This window comes from Drepanopeziza brunnea (genome assembly GCF_022702325.1).
Source record: "Drepanopeziza brunnea f. sp. 'multigermtubi' strain 214-2 chromosome Unknown ctg8, whole genome shotgun sequence".
Lineage (NCBI taxonomy): Eukaryota > Fungi > Ascomycota > Leotiomycetes > Helotiales > Drepanopezizaceae > Drepanopeziza > Drepanopeziza brunnea.
Window position 1 is genome coordinate 47386 of NW_027094071.1, and position 17983 is coordinate 65368.

The following is a 17983-nucleotide window of genomic DNA, read 5'->3' on the forward strand; positions in this document are numbered from 1 at the left end:
TGCGATGGGGGTAATGGTGGTGATGGTGGTGATGGTGGTGATGGTGGTGATAGTGGACGTCGTCGTCGTCGTCGTGGTGCTGGTAACTGGCGGTGGTATATGTTGGGTGGGGGGGGGAGGATGAAGGGGACTTTGAGGGGAAAAGGGGGACAAAGGGAATAGAAGAAGAAGAAGAAGAGAAAGAAAAAGAGAAGAAGAGAAGACAAAGAAGACAAAGAAGCTGCTTTGTTTGGGTGAAGGGGGTGGGTTAGTGTCAGGTCACCAAGGCAGGGCCGTCAAGTCAAGTCAGGTCAAGTCAGGTGCTTCAAGTGTGTGGTTCAAGTTAGGTTGGGGAAGGGTGGGGTGGGGTAAGTGGTGGGATGAGTGGGGTGGGGTCGGATAGCTACGTACAGTAGAAGATAGGAGATAATAGGAGATAAGCGGATAGATAAGGATTGGTAGAACAGGGCTGCATATAGGCCGAGATGGGCCGAGACGGGTCGAGATGGATCGTACCTGCCTAGAGTCCTTTTCTACTGTATTACAGTACGTACCGGTAGTTGCACTCTTACCACTTGCACTACTTGCCCCTAGTCCGCCTTAGCCACCAGCAGACCCACCCAGCCCGTCAACTCAGCCAGTCAGCCCGCTAGCCCGCCAGCCAGCTACCCACAGACAAAATCACGTGTCGGTGTCTATCTGGATATCTGTATGTAGGTACTACGTATGTTTGTTTACGTGTATATAGTCGTAGGTACGCAGTATGTACTCTGTATAGACTATACTGTATGACTTCATGACATCCCCCACTCTAGCGCTATTGAAAGCCGGAAGGAGAAAGCGAGAAGCGAGCAGCGTGAACTGGGAGAAGGAGTCTAGAGATAGACAGATATATATATATATATATATATATATATATATAGATTGTACATTTGCACATCTATATGTATAAAGCAGCTCTGTGTGAGGGCGGATGTCTCATATCCTCATGTCTTATGTCTGGATCTTATGTCTGGATGAATACCTGCCTATGTCTCTATCGATATCGATATCTATATCAATCTCAACATCACCATCACCATCACCATCACCATCACCATCACCATCACCATCTCCACCTTCATCGACGTCACCTCCACCTGTCAATGGAATTAGCGTCTATCTTGGCTTTGCAGATCTGTGGATCTTCTTCCCCAGTCTCGCTTAAACATCGGACCGCGGACTTAAGCATAGACTGGGCCGAAAACATCTTGAACTTGCATTATTCATACATCGCGACCAGCAACCCAACTACCGCAGATCGCACGACCGGGTGAGACGGTCCGTCAGTCAGTCCGTCCGTCCGTCCGTCAGTCAGTCGGCTCAGATCTTCAGACGATGCATCATCAAGCGCAGCAACCAGTTTTCCTGTCCAGTGCGCGCTTCGATCCCACCCAGCTCGCACTGCAGCTGACCATGCAGCTCATCCAGCACCTCCTTCGTGAAGCGCAGACTGCCCTCCTCCTCCAATCTTCGGCGTACCAGCGTCTTCATCTCGGGGCTCATGCGCCCGTGGTGGCTGCGGGACTGGAACAAGCTCCGGAGGTCGCCACTGCCGTGGCCCGCAGCTTGCTTCTCCAGCGCGTGGATGACGGGCAGCGTGAAGGTCCCTTGGTCCAGATCACCTTGCCGGGCCGACTTGCCCGTACACTACACCACTGCTTTTCAGTAGGGGAGACGAGATGAGAATGAGACGAGACGACACGAGGATCTGTTGATGACGAGAGATGGCACTCACCATGTTCGTGATGTCCTGGTGATCGTCGCGGATCTGGTAGTATCGGCCGAGGAGGCTCATCAGGGTGTCGACGTGCATCTGCTGGTTCGATGTCGCTTCGGCTTGCATCATCTTGGACGCGGCCCGGAACAGGCCGCCGGTCTCTGCGGTGACGGTCAGCATTGTTGGGCTTGGAAGAGAGAAGAGAGAAGAGAAGAGAAGAGAGAAGAGAAGAAAAGAGAAGAAAAGAGAGAATAAAAGAGAAGAGAAGAGAGAAGAGAAAAGAAGAGAGGAGAAGAGAGGAGAAGAGAGGAGAAGAGGAGAGAGGAGAGAAGAAGAGAGAAGAGAGAAGAGAAAAGAAGAGAAGAGGAGATAAAAGAGAAGGAGAAGGAACCTTACTCTGCTCAATGCGGTCAAAGTATTGGGGTATCGAGGGAGGCTCCGTGTGGAATGTCTCGTGCAGTTCCAGGGCTTGGCCGATGTGGAGCTCTTCCAACTCGTCTTGGTCTTCGCGTGAGCACGCACTTCATTTTGGAAACGACGTTCTGCGGATATACATACCGAATAGCAAGCGGGTTGAGACGGGCGAGAGTTTCAACGATTCCTGCAAGGCTTTCGTGTAGATGTACGTGGCGGCGTTGATGGTCTGGCTGACCCCAAACACGGCATGTGCGGAGGGAAAGCCGCGTCGCAGGGGGGAATTGTCTTGAATATCATCCAGCCTACCGGACGTTGCGAGTCATCAGCTCCGCGTCGATATACTACCACCTACAGACAGAATGGTGGAATGGCGGCCGACTTACATGAGGGACACGTGATGGAGCACTCCGACCACGTGCCGGATGATGGAGAGACGGGTCTCGGGAACACCGTACCAGACGTTCAATGCATCGATCAGCTTGTCTCGAGCCCCCTTGGAGGGCAGGCTGGAGATGTACGTGTAGGGTGCGAGAGCGAGCTGGCTGGGACTCATACCTGTTCTCGCCGTCGCGTGGCCGTGCATGTCACTCTTGAACGACACGGGTGTACAGACTGATTCGTCCACTTTTTCGGATCCGGCTCGCTCAATTCCTTCTGGCGATGAGCTTGAGCTTTTTGCACCGGTTTCAGCCTGGGAAGAGCTGTGGATCACCGAATATGGGGAAACCGCTTCTTGTGCCCTTGCGTGGCCATCGCCATTGCCATGAGCCGAAGCAATCTCGCCGCCGTTTCCAAGTCCATTGGCTGGTCCCGGGGATGTTTTATGGTATCGTGGTGAGGTGGCACCCCAGAGGGCGTTTCCTCCCGTTGACAGCTCCAGCAAGTCAAACCAGCGGTGAAATTCGCTACGCGGAGAACACGTTTCCATGAACCGGTCTCTCTCTTGGCAGTATCGACGCTCGTACTCCAGGGTCTTGTCGTACAAGATCTTCTGGGCGGTTGGTTCGTCCACGTCTTCGGAATTCTGGACGATGAAGATGGCATTGACGAGAGAGCCCGCATTGCCACTGGCGAAGGCTTCGAATTCTTTCTTCCACGAAACGCAATCGTGCCAGAGGATGTGTCCATACATGATGATGTCCGAGATGTACTTCACACTCTCGATCTCTGCTCTGGTCATATCCGTATCGGACACGAAGCGCATCATCACGAGGAAAATGCTGCAATCGGTCAGAAAAGTGAGCGGAGGAAGCGCGAGACAGGCAATGGGGCGGAAGGGGTCTTTTACTCAGCGCCGGCGTCGACAAGACGAAGCTTCAGATACTCATCGAGGGTCTTGGCAGCATCCCTCTCCTCGGAGCTGACCCCGAACTGCCTCTTCCATTCTTCCAGAAGCCAGGATCCGATTGGCGCGTCCATCTCCAGAGCTTGCACCGCAAAGCGGGCTTGCAAGGACTTCAACGCCAGGCTCTGGCCGGTCCTCTTATCACTCCCTGCATCGTCTAATGACCCGATTAGAGTTCGGTTGCGCTCATCGAACTGCTCGATGTCAGTGGGACTTCTCGTTGGAGAGACCAACCCGTGTGAGCAAAGATGGATAGATTACCTCTTCTGACGTCTTGGCATTGTCTGCGAGATCTGCTCGAAGTTAGGCGGAGGATGGCTACGATATGCGTGCGTAGGAAACACTCTACCGTCATGCATGAATGCGAATTCGATCATGAAGCTAGCGATGTACAATCGCTCGGGGAGCGCTTCGGGGAACCAGAGGGCCATGGCATTTCCCGCCACTGGGTTGATGCAGCCGGGACCCTGGACGACGGCCGGGCTCGCACCAGCCCGCACCATGTCGGCTCTGATGTCACGGCAAGCGTCGTCTGCGATGGAGGCATGCTTGCTGATCCGTGGGCGGAACTGCGTTGGGCAATTGGCCGCGATCCAAAGGTCCTCGGGAAGCTCGGTCGAGTGTCGGTACCCCATCGACTCCGCGGTTCGTGAAGGCATCCTGGGAGCTAATGCAGTGTTGAGACTGGGGTGCGAAACAACCTGGGTCTTGAAAATACATATACGGATACATATATATATGTGTGTGTGTGTGTGTGTGTGTATGGGCACTGGAATTCATGCCATTTTAAATGAGGAGAGATTGGTAGGGTCTGATGCAGATCATGCAATCATGACTTATGAAGCTTCCGTATAGACTAGTATGCGAGAGCGCAAGGGCTACAACACTGCGCAGTATGTTCTCAATTCCAAGTAGGCTTTTTGAAACAATCAACATACCCACCTAGTCTCCGGTCCCAGTTGACAATACGAATCGACGGAGTAACGCAGCTCGGTACATTATCGGGTCGGGAAACTGGTTCAATCTTCCCTCCTTTTTAAATTTTCTGTTGGCTCGGGCTCGGGCGAGGGCATATCTTAAGAAGAATGTCATTCCTCTAACCCCCGAATCTCTTTTTGCGTTTTCGGCATTTCCTCTTTTCTGTGAACGTTGTCTGTCGCAAGCGAGTCTTTATTGACTTCTCTGACTAATCACATGATGAGATGATCATGAGAATGGAAGAAGCTTTCCGCTTATTCAGCGCTCGAGCAACAACTCCCGTGTCCATCTTACTGACCACTTCCAAGGAACCTTTCAATTGACTTCTTCGAAAAGCCCATTCGCACTATCTCGCGTTGTGGAATTCTCTCCGCATCCTGTTTGTTGATTCGGGCTATCCGGCTAGTAATGGCGGCAATACCCCAGATTCCGTTCCGCTGATTCTATTTTTACTTTTATTTTCTTTTCCTTTTTTTTTTTTTCTCATATTTTTGAATGAAAAAGAGAACGTTCCGCCAGTTTGTTTGATCTGCGCTTCTCTATCCCTACGTCAAGTCTCAGAGGATAATTGGCAACGATCTCCTTCCTTCCTTTACCCACTTGTTCACATCTATCGGTCTCTTGAGGGCTGAGACACAGGATAGGACGAAGATAAAGTGGGTGGATACTACGCCAAGCTGGCCGTAAACCTGTGAATTCACTTCTCAGCCTACGTATTGATCATTGAAGGTCTTACTTCATTGCGAGCTATATATATTGGCACGTGGCAATGGATTGTGGGCTCGAAAGACCAAAGAAATTAGCATGGGCTGAACGCATCTCAATGTTATTGCATTTGCGTTCTTGATCCGGGTCTAGTGTATATACCAACCCTCGCCGTTCACGACGAACTTGACTTTGTGGACTGGCTAGCATCATATCCTAGAATGTAAATGCCGATCCGACAGCCCAGTAAATGAGCTTCCCAGCTGGAACCCAAAAATCCAGATTCATTTTAATTATACGAGCGAAAGAATGACGGTGACTTTTCATCCATAACGTCGAAAAGATACAGGCACCTGCAGATCGTACAATCGTAAGTTATTTCTTACTCAACACGTCTCTCGTATTCCTCTTTATCGGTTCTGCAGGTAATCTGGGGATTCTCCGTACAACGCGCAGCTCTGCTGATCGTATCAAAGCCGGTCCCCACATCCCGGCGGGCATTCACCTTCCCGAGACCTTCTCTTGATATCGATGCACACTCGTTCCATTTCCTTCATCAATCGTTTCTCCCACCACACTCTCGGTCCCACGCACCGTCATCTCGACCAAAACCCCTCTTCTGCGGGGAGATATGGCTCAGACCCGTGTACAGCACGATGCTCGTAACGAATCCGAACAGCCAACCGAACCCGTACAGGTTCCTGGCGCCTTCAGGTATGTCAACGTCGCCGGGACTGATGGGGAGGGCAAGGCCGGTGAGATTTAGGACGACGAAGACGAGCATAGCAAGAAGTGCAATCCAGTTGGTGCCAGATGCATACTAATAATAGCATAGCAGCCGCGAGGGTCGCACTGCTGTCTCTTCACCGGCCAGTAATCAGAGCTCAAGATGCCAGCGATCGGAGCGAAGAAAAATTGCATATCCTCCCATGAAAGCCAGGAAAGTCTGCGCCGAGGAGAGCTTCTTTCAGGGAACGACGATGCAGGCCCCAACGACGGCAGTAATCATGCACCCGCGCTCGATGTTGATCCGTTTCGGGAACGTGACGCTCAAGTCATTCGCCGCCGATGCAGAGTTAGCGGTGGTATTTTTCCTTGCTGCATTAGCACCGAGGAATCAGAAATCATGCCATGATCAACTTGCGAGAATCAAGCGTGAAAGTAAGGCCCTCCGAACTAAGGTGGACGGATCCTACCTTATGCAACATTACAAGAGGCAGCTGCGAAGAAAGCTGCGGCTCTTCCTTCAGAGCCAAAGGCGCGCCATTTATCAGATGATAACTTAGGGATTCCAGATTTGCTCACTATAGATTGATTAACTTGGGTGGCAGGTGTAGTGATAATATCGATGACTGCGCAAGCGGTAAAGTTGATAGGTAGGATTGGCGGCTGGATAAACTGGCCTTGCGGTGAGAGCGTGTAGGGGGAGAGGTCCGGGACGTTGCATGCATGCGAGTGTTGTGTTGACTAGAAACCAGTCACGGACGAGTTGCAGGATAAGAAGAGGTAAGCTTCCGTGGACCCGTTAGCTTTGCGAACGCACCAGATCATGTCTGGTGGCGAAAGCGCTGATCGGGGCTGCGGTGAGCTTTTGTGGCGAATGCGTACCGGAGTATTGGTAGGCGGGATAAGGAGGAGAGGCAGCTGGATGAGCAGTTAGTTACCTGGTCATCATCCCTTGCGTTGTATTCCCCGCGCTTTCTGGAAGTTCGCTGCTGATGTTTTTGTGCAATGGTCAGATGGACTGGATCATGATCGTTATATACTAGGCGCCATTGGCGTCCTGGATTCCAAACCAGAACATGGCAAGAATAGCACGACATACAGTCGCAAGGTCTGCGAAATAGTATCTGAACGAGGATCTAAAGCCACCAAGAAAGGAGTGTGGAGTTTAGCGCCAGTGGCACCGTTGGGAACCATGGGAATGGCAACACAGGTATGCTAACGAGAATCTATCATAGTATCAACCAAGCACTCTCGGAACGCAATAGATGTGAGTGCAAGCGAAAGTCATTTTGTCTCTACGAGAATTCTTATACATACTCCGACGCCAAGAAGAAGAAAGCAGGACGTACAGCAGGAATTGCCTCCTTCCAGCTCAATCCCACAGTTGAGATCGAACTCGCCGTCTGCCACGTCCATGGACTGATAGTGTCTGTCGCTTAGGATGCTATCCAGGTCCATATACTCCAATGTCTGATTCTCGATCTTTACAGGGTCTATACCTTCATTCGTTCATACATCTTCTGGTGCGAGAGTTGACTTTTGCTTCGGCAGCTTCCCGCTTGAGATTTTGGTATAATGCTCCCTGAGCGATTGACCTGTGGGGATGGATGTAAGATATCTCCGTGGGTTCTTCATGATCTGCGTATGCGGCGGCAAAAAACTTACATGCGAAATAAAAAAAACAATCGAGAGTGAGATGGAAGATGGAGGATAAGTAAGAGGGAAGGACTACAATGTAAACTTCCTTGTCCAAGATGCGGACCGCTCCCTTATGCCTAAAACCCCATCTCATCTTGTAGAGAGACCTCGCTAAGAGAGCCAGCGAGGCTAAAATTCCCTTCCGGACTCGATAGACACATCCCATTCCACAATAGAGGGAACGTGGATGCAAATTCGCTGTGTAAGTCGGACAAACCAATTCGAATAGCACTTACGGCTGGTGCGGCAAGAACCAACAGTTAGTAAGTAAATGAATGACTGCGAGAGGCTGAAACGCTCGATTCGCTGTTATACATCTCGCTGATCTGCCCATCTGCTCTCGCCCCCTCATATCTCATGCATCGGGCCGTGGCAAAATACATCGCCCTAATATCTAGAATTACAGTTCCACCCTCCACCGGGTCCCCTTCACATTTACAACTCATCCTCGGTATCAGTGATGTAGTCAAAGTCATGCGGGACCTCCGCCTCTCTATCGCCCCCCTTCAGTTCTGAACCCACTTCCTCCCGGACGGCCCTAAGCTGGCTATCCGCAGACCTAGCCTCTTCGATCATACGACTGAGGACGAAGGACTCGTTGCGCATATCCTCAAGGGTTGCTAGCGCGGCGGCCTCGTCGATTGGAGCATCCTTGGCCTTCTCTTGGATAAGAACGACCTCTTGGTCGGGTTGGGTATCGATCATCATGATGACACCCCCGGTAGGCTTTTTGACAGGCTTGTAGCGGACCGCTGGGAAGCTGATAAATTTCAGTTGGGCTGGAAGGACCCGGGACATGTTCTGCATCTCATAGCCGACCTTTTCCTTCTCGAGCTTCTTCTTGGCGAGTTCGGCTGTGGTGGCATCCTTGTCGCTGTCATCTTTCTTCTCTTCCGGCTTTCCATCTTTGGCCTCGTCGATATCCATCTTATCATCAGTAGGTACACTGACCTTTGGTGTAGTCGGCGTCTGTTCAATGTCCATGCTCTCACTACGTTGGGCCTTCTCCTTCTTCTGGGCACGTCGCTTGGCTTGAGCTGTTGTCGAGAGGACAGCAGTAGCAATGAGAGTTGGAGCTTCATCCGTCTTGACCTCCTGCTCAGGTGGGTAGTCGAACAAGCTGGGGCGTGTAGCGCTGTAGAAGTCGAAAGCAGGAAGATCGAGATTCTCATTGAGACCAATGATCGAGGTTGGAGTGAAACTCAGGGACAAGAAGTGGGTAAAGGGGAACCAGTACCAGTACTGCGTGAAGACGGCCATACCGACAATACCAGCCATGTTGAGGTTTCCAGTCTGTGTTTGCAGCCCGATGGTACAGTTCCGTCCACCTGCATCAATGATACCTAAAGCCAAGGCACAACCGAACTTGGTCATGGCATCTTCGTGGCGGTCACCGACAATCTTCTTTAGGGTCTTGCGGATCTCGGCCACTTTTGGGTTCATGGCCTCATTCTGCTGAACCATGATCATGGCCAGCGAGATCAATGCTCCTTGGCGAACGAAGTCGGTTGGATCCTTGGTCATGGGCTCCAGCAAGTCAATAGCCTCGGCCAGACCAGTGCCAGCGCAAGAGATGCCCAAAGCCATCGCCGCACCGTATCTCACGTGTGGGTTGTAGGACTCGGACAAGAGCTCAACCATGCGAGGAACACTGCCAGGCTTGCGGAACAGGATGAAACCCAAACTCATGACCGCGATTCGGCGCACATCGTCATTGACATCGCTGACGGCATAGTGAAGAAGCTTTCGGACAGCCTTGTTGCTCCCGGTACCACAGTATGCCAAAGCAATAGTCATGATACCACCGTAGCGGAGCGTTGGGTCGGGATCTCGGAGAAGACCCTCAAGGAGTTCATCGGCAGCTTCTTGTCGGCCGTACATGATCAACGCCATTCCGAGGGCGAGTCCACGCACAATCTTCTCGTGCTGGGTTTCATGAGCATAGGTGATCATGTCCTCCAGAGCCTTGATGTTTCCTGTGCCCAACATGATGAGACCCATGGCGAGACCGACCGCCTCGCCATTGAGAGCCGAGTCGCTGTAGAGCACACTCTTCAGATTATCATAGATCTCGTCAGATCCAGTGGCCATACCTGCAATACCCAGACCTAGCGCACCACCGTGTTGGATGACTTCGTCATCCGCTCGGGTGAATTGCGTGTTCAGGTATTCCAAAGCCTCTGCGCCGTGGTTGGCGTAGATCAGTCCGTAAGCGTAGAGAGCACCACCCTGGCTGAAGGCCGACCCGCCAACCGATGTAGCTCGAGGAAGGTATGGCTCGAGGATCAGCCTTGCATTTGCCAGATTTCCACGGTGGATGACACCCAGCGCTGCGGTCGCAGAGAATTTGGACCAGTTGACAGCCTTCCCGAGCCATTCCAAGTTATCACGGAAGAATTTATCGTTTGTGGTGCCCTGGTTCATGAACGCATTGCACAAGGTGACCGCCGTGTGAAAGATGGAGTTTCGGCCCTCCAGGCTGTCTCTGACTCTATTCAAAATGCTCAAATCGGTATGGTTATTTCGGTAGAGGAATTCCAAGTTGAGTCTGATTGTCTCACTGCCGTCGAGAATGGTCCTTACTCGGTTGAAGGTTGCGTATTCCTTGTCTGAAATGTTGACGGAGCTCGGAGCTGGTGCGCCTGCGCTGTCCTTGAGTTCGCCAAGGAGCTGGTCGGATTCGGTCGCTGGAATGGTCAGTTGGTATCATTGGCGGGAGAGCAGGGAACTTACGGCTCCCGCTATTCGGGGCTGGCTGCTCGGGAAGAGACTTGATCACCTTGGAGAGAAACTCCTGGGTGCCGTTGTCATACAAGTCGAATGCGACTTGGTATGCGATAGCTGTGGAAGTTTGGTCTTGCTTGGCCTGCAGATGGTCAGCAAAGTCACCCGTCTTCTTCCACACGTCCGGTACATACCACCAGCTTCTTCAGCATTGTCGAGATATCCTCATCCTGGTCCAAATATACAGCACACTTGGCGATCGAGAAGTAATCCGGCGTGGGTATATCGCTTAGCAAGTCCAGGATCAACCGTAGTATCTCCGTTCGTAGGCTTCGTTCTTGTACGACACCCATGCATATGTCCAGGACGTATTCCATGAGCTCTTCTGTGGGACCCGGGACTCCCTCAGGCTGCTTCCCTCGGGATTTTCGCTCGTCGTCGCTGGCACGCTTGATGACCCGACGAAGGACATCCAGGTTCTCCGCTTCCACGGCGATTCCCACCACCTGTCTGTATCTGCCATCCCGCAAGCAATTCTCGAATAGTTTCTCAATGACCTTCTGCAGGAGAGCTTGTGTTGGGCGGTCCGGGACAAGAAGACCATCAGCGCCCGAGGGCTCCAAAACGTTCTCCGTCGAAGATCGCGAGAGGAGGGACTTCGAAGGAAGGGTCGACTGGGAGAAGGGGGTGGTCGGCGATGTGAGGCCAGCAGCAGACGTGTCTTTTCCAGCGGAGACAGCAAAAGATGTCGCCAGTTTCGGGAGGGAGGCGTCCTTTGCAGAGTTGGGGGCCTTGCGTTTCAATTTCTCGACGCGGATGTAGGTCTCCATGCATCGCGAGACGATCTCGTCCTCGAACTCGCCTCCGTTGTCCAGCTTGAAGAGGTCGCCGGCGCCCAGAGCAAAAGTCATGCTCTCATCGTAGGAGCCCAGGTGGTAGTAGACCTTGGCCAGCACCAAGGATGCCAGCTGTCGCTCGGGGAAGGATTCATCTTCATAGAGGGCCTCACTGCGATTGGGAAGGGGCGAGTCAGCAAGGCTCTGGTCGAGGAGTAAGATTGGAGACAGCAGATCTGATCTAATGATCGGCGGGGGAGGGGATGTGCTCAACTCACATCTGGCCTATGGATCCGGCCACCTCGGTCCACAGCGTGTCAATGTCGTCGTTCAGGGTCTGCAGCGCGAAGACCTTGAGCTCGGGCTCCTCGTCGGACAGGAAGCCCAGGACGCCGGATGCTGAAGTCAAGCCGGGCATGATGGGATGGGATGGAGATGAAGATGAAGATTTGGGGCGTGGGAGGGTATTCGCAAGGTTTTGGGGGTATTGTCGAAGTGAGGTGAGCTCTGCTGGTGGTGGTGGTGGTGGTGGGATGGATGGGATGGATGAAGTCGAAGAGCTGTTGATTTCGATTTCACTTTCACTCGCTCCAGGCCAGGCACAAGCTCAGTCGTAACCCAGGCTTGGCGTTTAGTTACTTGGCACTGAAAGGCCCGAGCTCCACTCCGATCGTGCCAAGCCCTTACCTAATCGGGCTGTATCGATATCGATAATACCGTAAATAACGTTTGAAGGCTAAAAACTGCATCCATAGTAGGTATATTTTACTGTAGATACCTCTCTTGTCCCTCTCGGTGCGCCATGCCACAGGAACAGGACGCACGCATATATAGCTAGCTACCTAGGTCGGGACCTAGCTTTCTGTCATCGCTCTTGTATCTATCTATCTACCTATCTATCTATCTATCTATCTATACCTGCCTACCTACCGACCTGCTTGTAGTTACCTTATTAGCAGCTGTGAAGGCGAATGAATGGAAGGCGCGAAGGTGCTGGCTTGGCTTGGCGTCGAAAAACATTTTAGAGCAGAGAAGGGTGGGTGAATTGAAACTTCCTCCAAATGATCATGATCATTCAAGATCCCATCGCATCGCCGACCAGACAGACCAGGAGCCGTGGCCCGAGACGCCTTTCCACGCTGAATTCACCTCCCTCCTTTCGCGTCGCATACATACAGACATACCGACAGTCCTCTCCAGTACCCGGCAGTTGCTTTGTAGGCGTGCGCGGGCTGTCGTCCGCCCCCCTCCCCCCCCAGACTCCACATCGCGCAGGGGAAGCAAGAGGAGGATAAATAAATACAATCGATACCAGATGAGCATCTCTGCAACGAGTGCCTCGGATCACTCGTAGGGTAGGGTAAGGTACCGGTAGGGCTGGTGGTGGTCCCCCAGGGCAGGGCAGGGCAGCAGGGAGGACAAATCGCAAACAGCCACCCAAACACCATGGACTTGCGATCTATTATCAACGTCGACGGCGGCGGACAGGATCAGCAACATCAGCAACAGCAGCAGCAGCAGCAACAGCAACAGCATCAACTGCCTCATCACCGGTCACAAAGCTATCAAAGCCGCCCTATCCAGCCGCCACCTCAACATGACTTGCCATCTCCTCACCGATCTTTCTCCGTACAATCCCAATCTCCGTATCAGCAGCGCACGCCCTCGTCGAACAGCCAATACCCCTTCCCACAACACCAGACCCAAACTCCCCCGACTCCTCCCCAACCGACCCAATATCCGCCTCATCTTCAGCAGAGGGAGAGCTACGCGCAATCCAATCCGTCGCCGGCCCATCTCCAACATCAAAACTCCTTCGCTCGACAATCACCCACCCCACAAACACCGCCAATTGGTATGCCCGGCGCCACACACCCGTATCTACAACACCAAAGATCAGTATCCTCAATCTCAACGTCGCCGCCCGCGTCTGCCAACAGCCAGCAGCAACAGTACTTCAACCAGTACTCCTCAGACAATCAAGCCTCTGCGGGCCCGTACCCAACTTCCCAGATCCCTCATAACCGCCAACCCTCCCAGCAGTCTCAGCCGGGCACACCACTCGGTCCCCCTTTGATACAGAGACAATATTTCCTTCAGCCTTCAAGTCCACACCAACAGCGAGGAATCCCGCCAGGTTCCTTTACCCAGCCCCAACAACCTTCTCCTGCTCCAGGTCCTCAGACTATACAAAGACCGCCAAGCACGCCGAGTGCCTACGATTCTCAAAGAACATCAGTGAGCGATCAACCACAACAAAGGAGGTCACAAAGCGAAAGGGATAGAAGTCTGAGCCTCAGTCCCAAGACACGACTACCGAGCCAACCACGAGGGGAGGCTACGACTCCAAAATCCGAAAGGGAATATAGTAATTCAACGAAGCGCAAGATGGACGACCGCGAGCTCTCAGTAGAAGAACCGCGACCGATGGGGACTCCTAATACTCGGCCTTCCGCTAACGGAAGTCACCGCATGCTTTCTATATCCCCACAGCAGCCCGTGAAAAAGCGAGTGCGGTATACCGGGCCGCCGATCTGGGCACAGAGTGTCCGCAAAAAAGCCATCGCGCCCAAGATCAACGGGAAGCAGAATATGGCCGTGCAGCCAGTGAATGCCCCCCACCCTGGAACGAACGGGACACCGCAGCCTGCTCCTCGTGCTCATGCTGCTGACGGCAAGGCGCACCCTTCGGCGTTGCTTGGTCCATGGGAACACAGTATCACTGGAGTGAAGCCGGTGGAGCAAATCACGAAACTCGTTGCAGACTATCTATACGTGAATGTCGTATCCCGAAAGGATCTGAACGAATTGGCGAGTAGGGGTGTGGAGATTGAGATTGAGGCCAAGCTGGGTCACATCATTGATAGAGAGACCAACGAGCGGTATCGCCTACCAGTCAGCTCCGAGTGTGTCCTGCTGGATAATGGAAGAGTCGGTTTCAAGAGCTCGATGACTGAGGTATGCTCACCATGCCGCCGTGTGCTATGAGCGTCGCTGACAATATGCCAGGCCCAACATCGCACACTCAATGAATTTTTGAATGCCGAAGTTCACGACGCCCACCCGCAAAATCCCTCTTCCGCTAACAAAAAACGAGTCGAGATCAAATACAAACATTCGCGCGAACTCGACAGCTTCTACGAACTCCCCAAATCCATGCATGGCATAATCCCCCCCGCGCTCAGAGAGAAGCTGAATCCTTACCATGGCGTCAAAGTCCGAATCACGCACGACCAAAAAACTAAAGAGCTGAAAGCTAAGATCATCAAAGCTCGGATCTGCGACCTGGACATTTATAGCCCTCAAACCCCCATGGATTGCAGGATCAGTATAAATTTCGAAATGCGGTTTGATGGGGAACTCGAAGATCTGGGCGAGCGGTCGGGGCCGGACAGGAACAAGGATCGTTTGAGCTACACGCAATCTATTTACCAGATTGATCTGACGCAGGTCACCCAGTTGTCTACATCTACTGTAAGTTCCCCGGTGTCCAGCATCAATTGCGTGGTTCTGACATGCGTGTGTGCAGACAGGGGCTAGCGTGCCGACAAAGGAACATGAGCTGGAAATCGAGCTGTCGACAGCTGCGGTCAGGGATCAAGGCCAGAAAGCAGCCGCTGGGGAGGCGAACGAGTACCTCTCTCTGGTAGAAGGATTCATAGACAACATGCGCGTGCTCTCGAGGGCTGCTCCGGCAGCATAGTAGAACACAGCACGGCCTTGCTTGCCACTAAAAAAGGGAGCTAGGAAAATGGTTTGGCTTAGCGGGCGTGGTTGGTGACTGGGGGATCGGGGGGCGTCAAGGGGAAGCAGGCAATTCACATGGCTCGATAAGCCAGCCAGCGATTGATTGAGACGATATAGATGATGGATGAATGGTATGGATGTATGATTACAACGAACAAAGATTGAGAGAGAGCATAGCCTAGTTTTGTCTTCTCCTACTGACTGACTAATACCTGCTTTTCCTCTTTTTGTGCACTTGCGAAAGGCCAAAACACCTGCTAGGAGTCGTCGAGATCAAGTACCTTATTTACGCGAGCTTGGGCGGCCTGCATGTTGGTCATGCAATATCGGTATCGATGAGCTTTTAGCAGACGAGGCAGTCATAGGGCCATACACCGCAGTGAGTAGCTACAACTCTGCATGATTGCGAAGGACAGTAGGTATCCCAAGGTTATCGAACAAGAGTTCTTCACTTTTATTGACAAGGAGAAGGCCAAGAGTAAATGAATCTTCATACTGTGGATCGATGCAGGTGTTGAAGCTGATTCTCCAAGTCTTCAAACATTCCTGCCTGGCACAAGGCAGATAGATCTCCTACCCGTTACGTGGACCCGTTGAATAGAAATCATAGAGATATCGAAGGCAAGTCAAGAAAGAGTATTTGCTTTCACAGTAAGCGAGCTCGCTAATTTCACGACACTTTCGCATTTCCTGCGGACCTCGAATTGAAATGTCCCTGACTGCGATGAACTGCTTCTCGTCTATCGTTGGAAGGCCAAACATTCCATGCTCCCTAACGGTACCACACTTTCCCTCTCTTCGTCTCTCTGTCCCTCTTTCCTTTGAACCTCTCTCAAATTAAGTGACGCTCCTTCGTTGAGATTCAACAACCAACCACAACACTCGCTATCATGAAGGCCGCAACACTTCATCTAATCTTGTGCTTTGCAGCACTGTCCATCGCTCAGGTAATACACCCCTCCCAAACACTGCCTTATCATCCTCTTTATATTAACGAAGAACAGGACGGTGTAGTTGCCATCGATGCAGACCTAGGACTCGATATCTCCCTCGTGCGGTTCCCTAAGCTCTCTCGCCAGGTGATGGTACAAATCATGTTAACAACATCCGGGACACCTCGGAGCCCATTGTTCTACCCTCGACACTAGCCTCACTCTCAAGCTCAACAACGCTCGTTACCTCGACTCAAGCCTCAATACCGACTGCCACGCCAGACCAAGAGGGAGAAGATGATGTGTTACCAATTTTAGCACCATCATTTACTGGGCCGGTTCTTCTTCCTCCTGCTGCCAGTGTCGCCGAGCTCCCACCACCGCCGCATTCTGACAGGCCGGTTCCTCCTGGTCTGTTTTCCTTCCGTGCCATCGCTTTCCGAGCCAGTACCATTAGGAGTTTCGACCCCGGCCGCTGAGATCGTCTCTTCTGCACGTTCTGTCCCGGATGATAATGAATCGGCCTTGATAGAGCCAACACTCGCAGCATTCACACCGTCCATGACAACGATTCCAGCAGAGCTCCTTACCACCCCACTATCAGCATCGGCGCCATCGCTCCGCATTCCCTCTGACTGCCTCTGCCCGCTCTCACCAGCGGTCACAGCAACCATAACAGCGACAGCTGCGTGCCTCACTCCCTTGTTCACCCCAGCCGGAGGAGAAGGAGCGTGCACTGCAACCGTAACCGCAACCAAATCAGCTGCGTGCCTCGGTCCTTTGCTAACCCCGGCCGGAGGAGAAGGCACATGTGCAACCACCCTCACGAAGGTCAGAACAGTGGTGACACGGATCCGGACGACGAGTGTAAGGTACTTGACCAGGACCCAGGTGCAGACCAGCTGGGTCACCGCCACGGCGACGATGACGAAGAGATGTGGTGATGGACCTGAGCGTGGGCCTGGGAATTAAGTATATAAATCCTGGGCGGCATAGAAAATGAGGGCGGATATTCGATCTCGATAGATGTAAAGGAAACCTGATATGGGGAGATTTTCGTCTGTTTTGTCAGGCGGAGGATTATCCGGGGGGCTAGTGCCCTTCTCCCTGTAAATTATCAATCGGAATCATTTCACATCATATTCTGGGCTTGCACTGGAGATGCCTTGTTGTTTACCAATTCCGATTCCCTTTTCCTCCCTGCTTGCTTGCACAGTCCGAGCTCTGATCCCCTGTCGGTCCTGCCTATTGCCTGAAATCGACCGCAGACTTCTCTCGTGGTCATTGCCTTGTACCACGTAGGGCTAGAATCTAGACTCCTCAAGCCGTAGCGGTTCTTTCCAAAGCCCATTCCTAATCCCTTGACTCCATAGCTCCCATCGCTGATCCCATACCGGCATTGCATTCCTCGCTAGCCTCGTCGTCGACTCTTGAAGCTCTTAGCTTAGTCCAGCAATTTGGGCCAGTGATCAGGGACATTGATCAATGTCATCATTACTGCTGACGTCGAACGAAGGCGTGGTCTCCTGTGCAGCAGCTTATCTTACGATGGATGGATCGAGAGTGGTTGCAAAGGTACCGGTAGAGCCTTCCGTGGGTAGAATGTCAACAAGCCATACCGTCCTTTGGGAATGTACATGTCTTACCTGCAGACCAATCTCTTCAGTCAGCCTAGATCTCAACTACCGGTACTGGTAGCACGCCTGGTCCCCCTCCCCCCGCGCGCCCCCCATGGCCTACCTTACACCGGTATGTACCTCCCTGATCTCAGAAAGGGAAGTCGGAAACACATTGCCTATCCGGGTCACCGCATCTAAGGCTTGGAAAATCAGGTACTCGAAAGCTCCCTCTTACTCCTTACGAGAAAGGTTCACGTCGCTCTGCGGATGGTAGCTTGTCCGTCGTATATATTATATGACGATCAAGGGGCTACGTCTACTCTGATCGACGGCGCGGCGCGTGCTGATTTCCAGACCCAAAACGAGAATGTACGGCATTTATATGGACGTGCTACGCGTCGTAGCAAGGGGCAGCTAGTAGCTACGATCTTCAGGTCATTGCTTCGAGCCAAGAGGTTGTATGGGCACTGAGGATATAACTACCGGTAGCTAGCTAGGCCGTTCGTAGGAAATACTTG

At 52.4% G+C, this 17983-nt stretch overlaps 6 protein-coding genes across 6 annotated transcripts; 3 read left to right on the forward strand and 3 right to left on the reverse strand.

The window, feature by feature from the left end:
* Positions 1-1341: 1341 nt before the first annotated feature.
* L3040_005082 (uncharacterized protein) lies at positions 1342-4159 on the reverse strand (the record flags this gene model as incomplete). Its single annotated transcript, XM_066157209.1, has 8 exons — positions 1342-1668; positions 1757-1899; positions 2135-2236; positions 2297-2457; positions 2539-3375; positions 3444-3694; positions 3762-3793; positions 3850-4159. The coding sequence occupies 8 exons, from the start codon at positions 4157-4159 to the stop codon at positions 1342-1344; spliced, it is 2163 nt and encodes a 720-aa protein (XP_066011530.1).
* Positions 4160-5814: 1655 nt separating this feature from the next.
* L3040_005083 (uncharacterized protein) lies at positions 5815-7495 on the forward strand (the record flags this gene model as incomplete). Its single annotated transcript, XM_066157210.1, has 8 exons — positions 5815-5897; positions 6019-6344; positions 6515-6559; positions 6662-6689; positions 6750-6838; positions 6923-7119; positions 7350-7377; positions 7461-7495. 8 exons carry the CDS (start codon positions 5815-5817, stop codon positions 7493-7495), a joined length of 831 nt encoding a protein of 276 aa, XP_066011531.1.
* A 547-nt stretch (positions 7496-8042) lies between these two features.
* On the reverse strand, positions 8043-11585 carry L3040_005084 (uncharacterized protein; the record flags this gene model as incomplete). Its single annotated transcript, XM_007296209.1, has 4 exons — positions 8043-10294; positions 10341-10473; positions 10526-11339; positions 11446-11585. 4 exons carry the CDS (start codon positions 11583-11585, stop codon positions 8043-8045), a joined length of 3339 nt encoding a protein of 1112 aa, XP_007296271.1.
* Positions 11586-12613: 1028 nt separating this feature from the next.
* Positions 12614-14870, forward strand: L3040_005085 (uncharacterized protein; the record flags this gene model as incomplete). Its single annotated transcript, XM_007296210.1, has 3 exons — positions 12614-14125; positions 14177-14641; positions 14697-14870. The coding sequence occupies 3 exons, from the start codon at positions 12614-12616 to the stop codon at positions 14868-14870; spliced, it is 2151 nt and encodes a 716-aa protein (XP_007296272.1).
* A 934-nt stretch (positions 14871-15804) lies between these two features.
* Positions 15805-16062, forward strand: L3040_005086 (uncharacterized protein; the record flags this gene model as incomplete). The annotated part of the gene is made up of 2 exons (XM_007296211.1): positions 15805-15861; positions 15919-16062. The coding sequence occupies 2 exons, from the start codon at positions 15805-15807 to the stop codon at positions 16060-16062; spliced, it is 201 nt and encodes a 66-aa protein (XP_007296273.1).
* Positions 16063-16169: 107 nt separating this feature from the next.
* L3040_005087 (uncharacterized protein) lies at positions 16170-17197 on the reverse strand (the record flags this gene model as incomplete). The annotated part of the gene is made up of 4 exons (XM_066157211.1): positions 16170-16807; positions 16886-16953; positions 17024-17070; positions 17117-17197. The coding sequence occupies 4 exons, from the start codon at positions 17195-17197 to the stop codon at positions 16170-16172; spliced, it is 834 nt and encodes a 277-aa protein (XP_066011532.1).
* Positions 17198-17983: the final 786 nt, after the last annotated feature.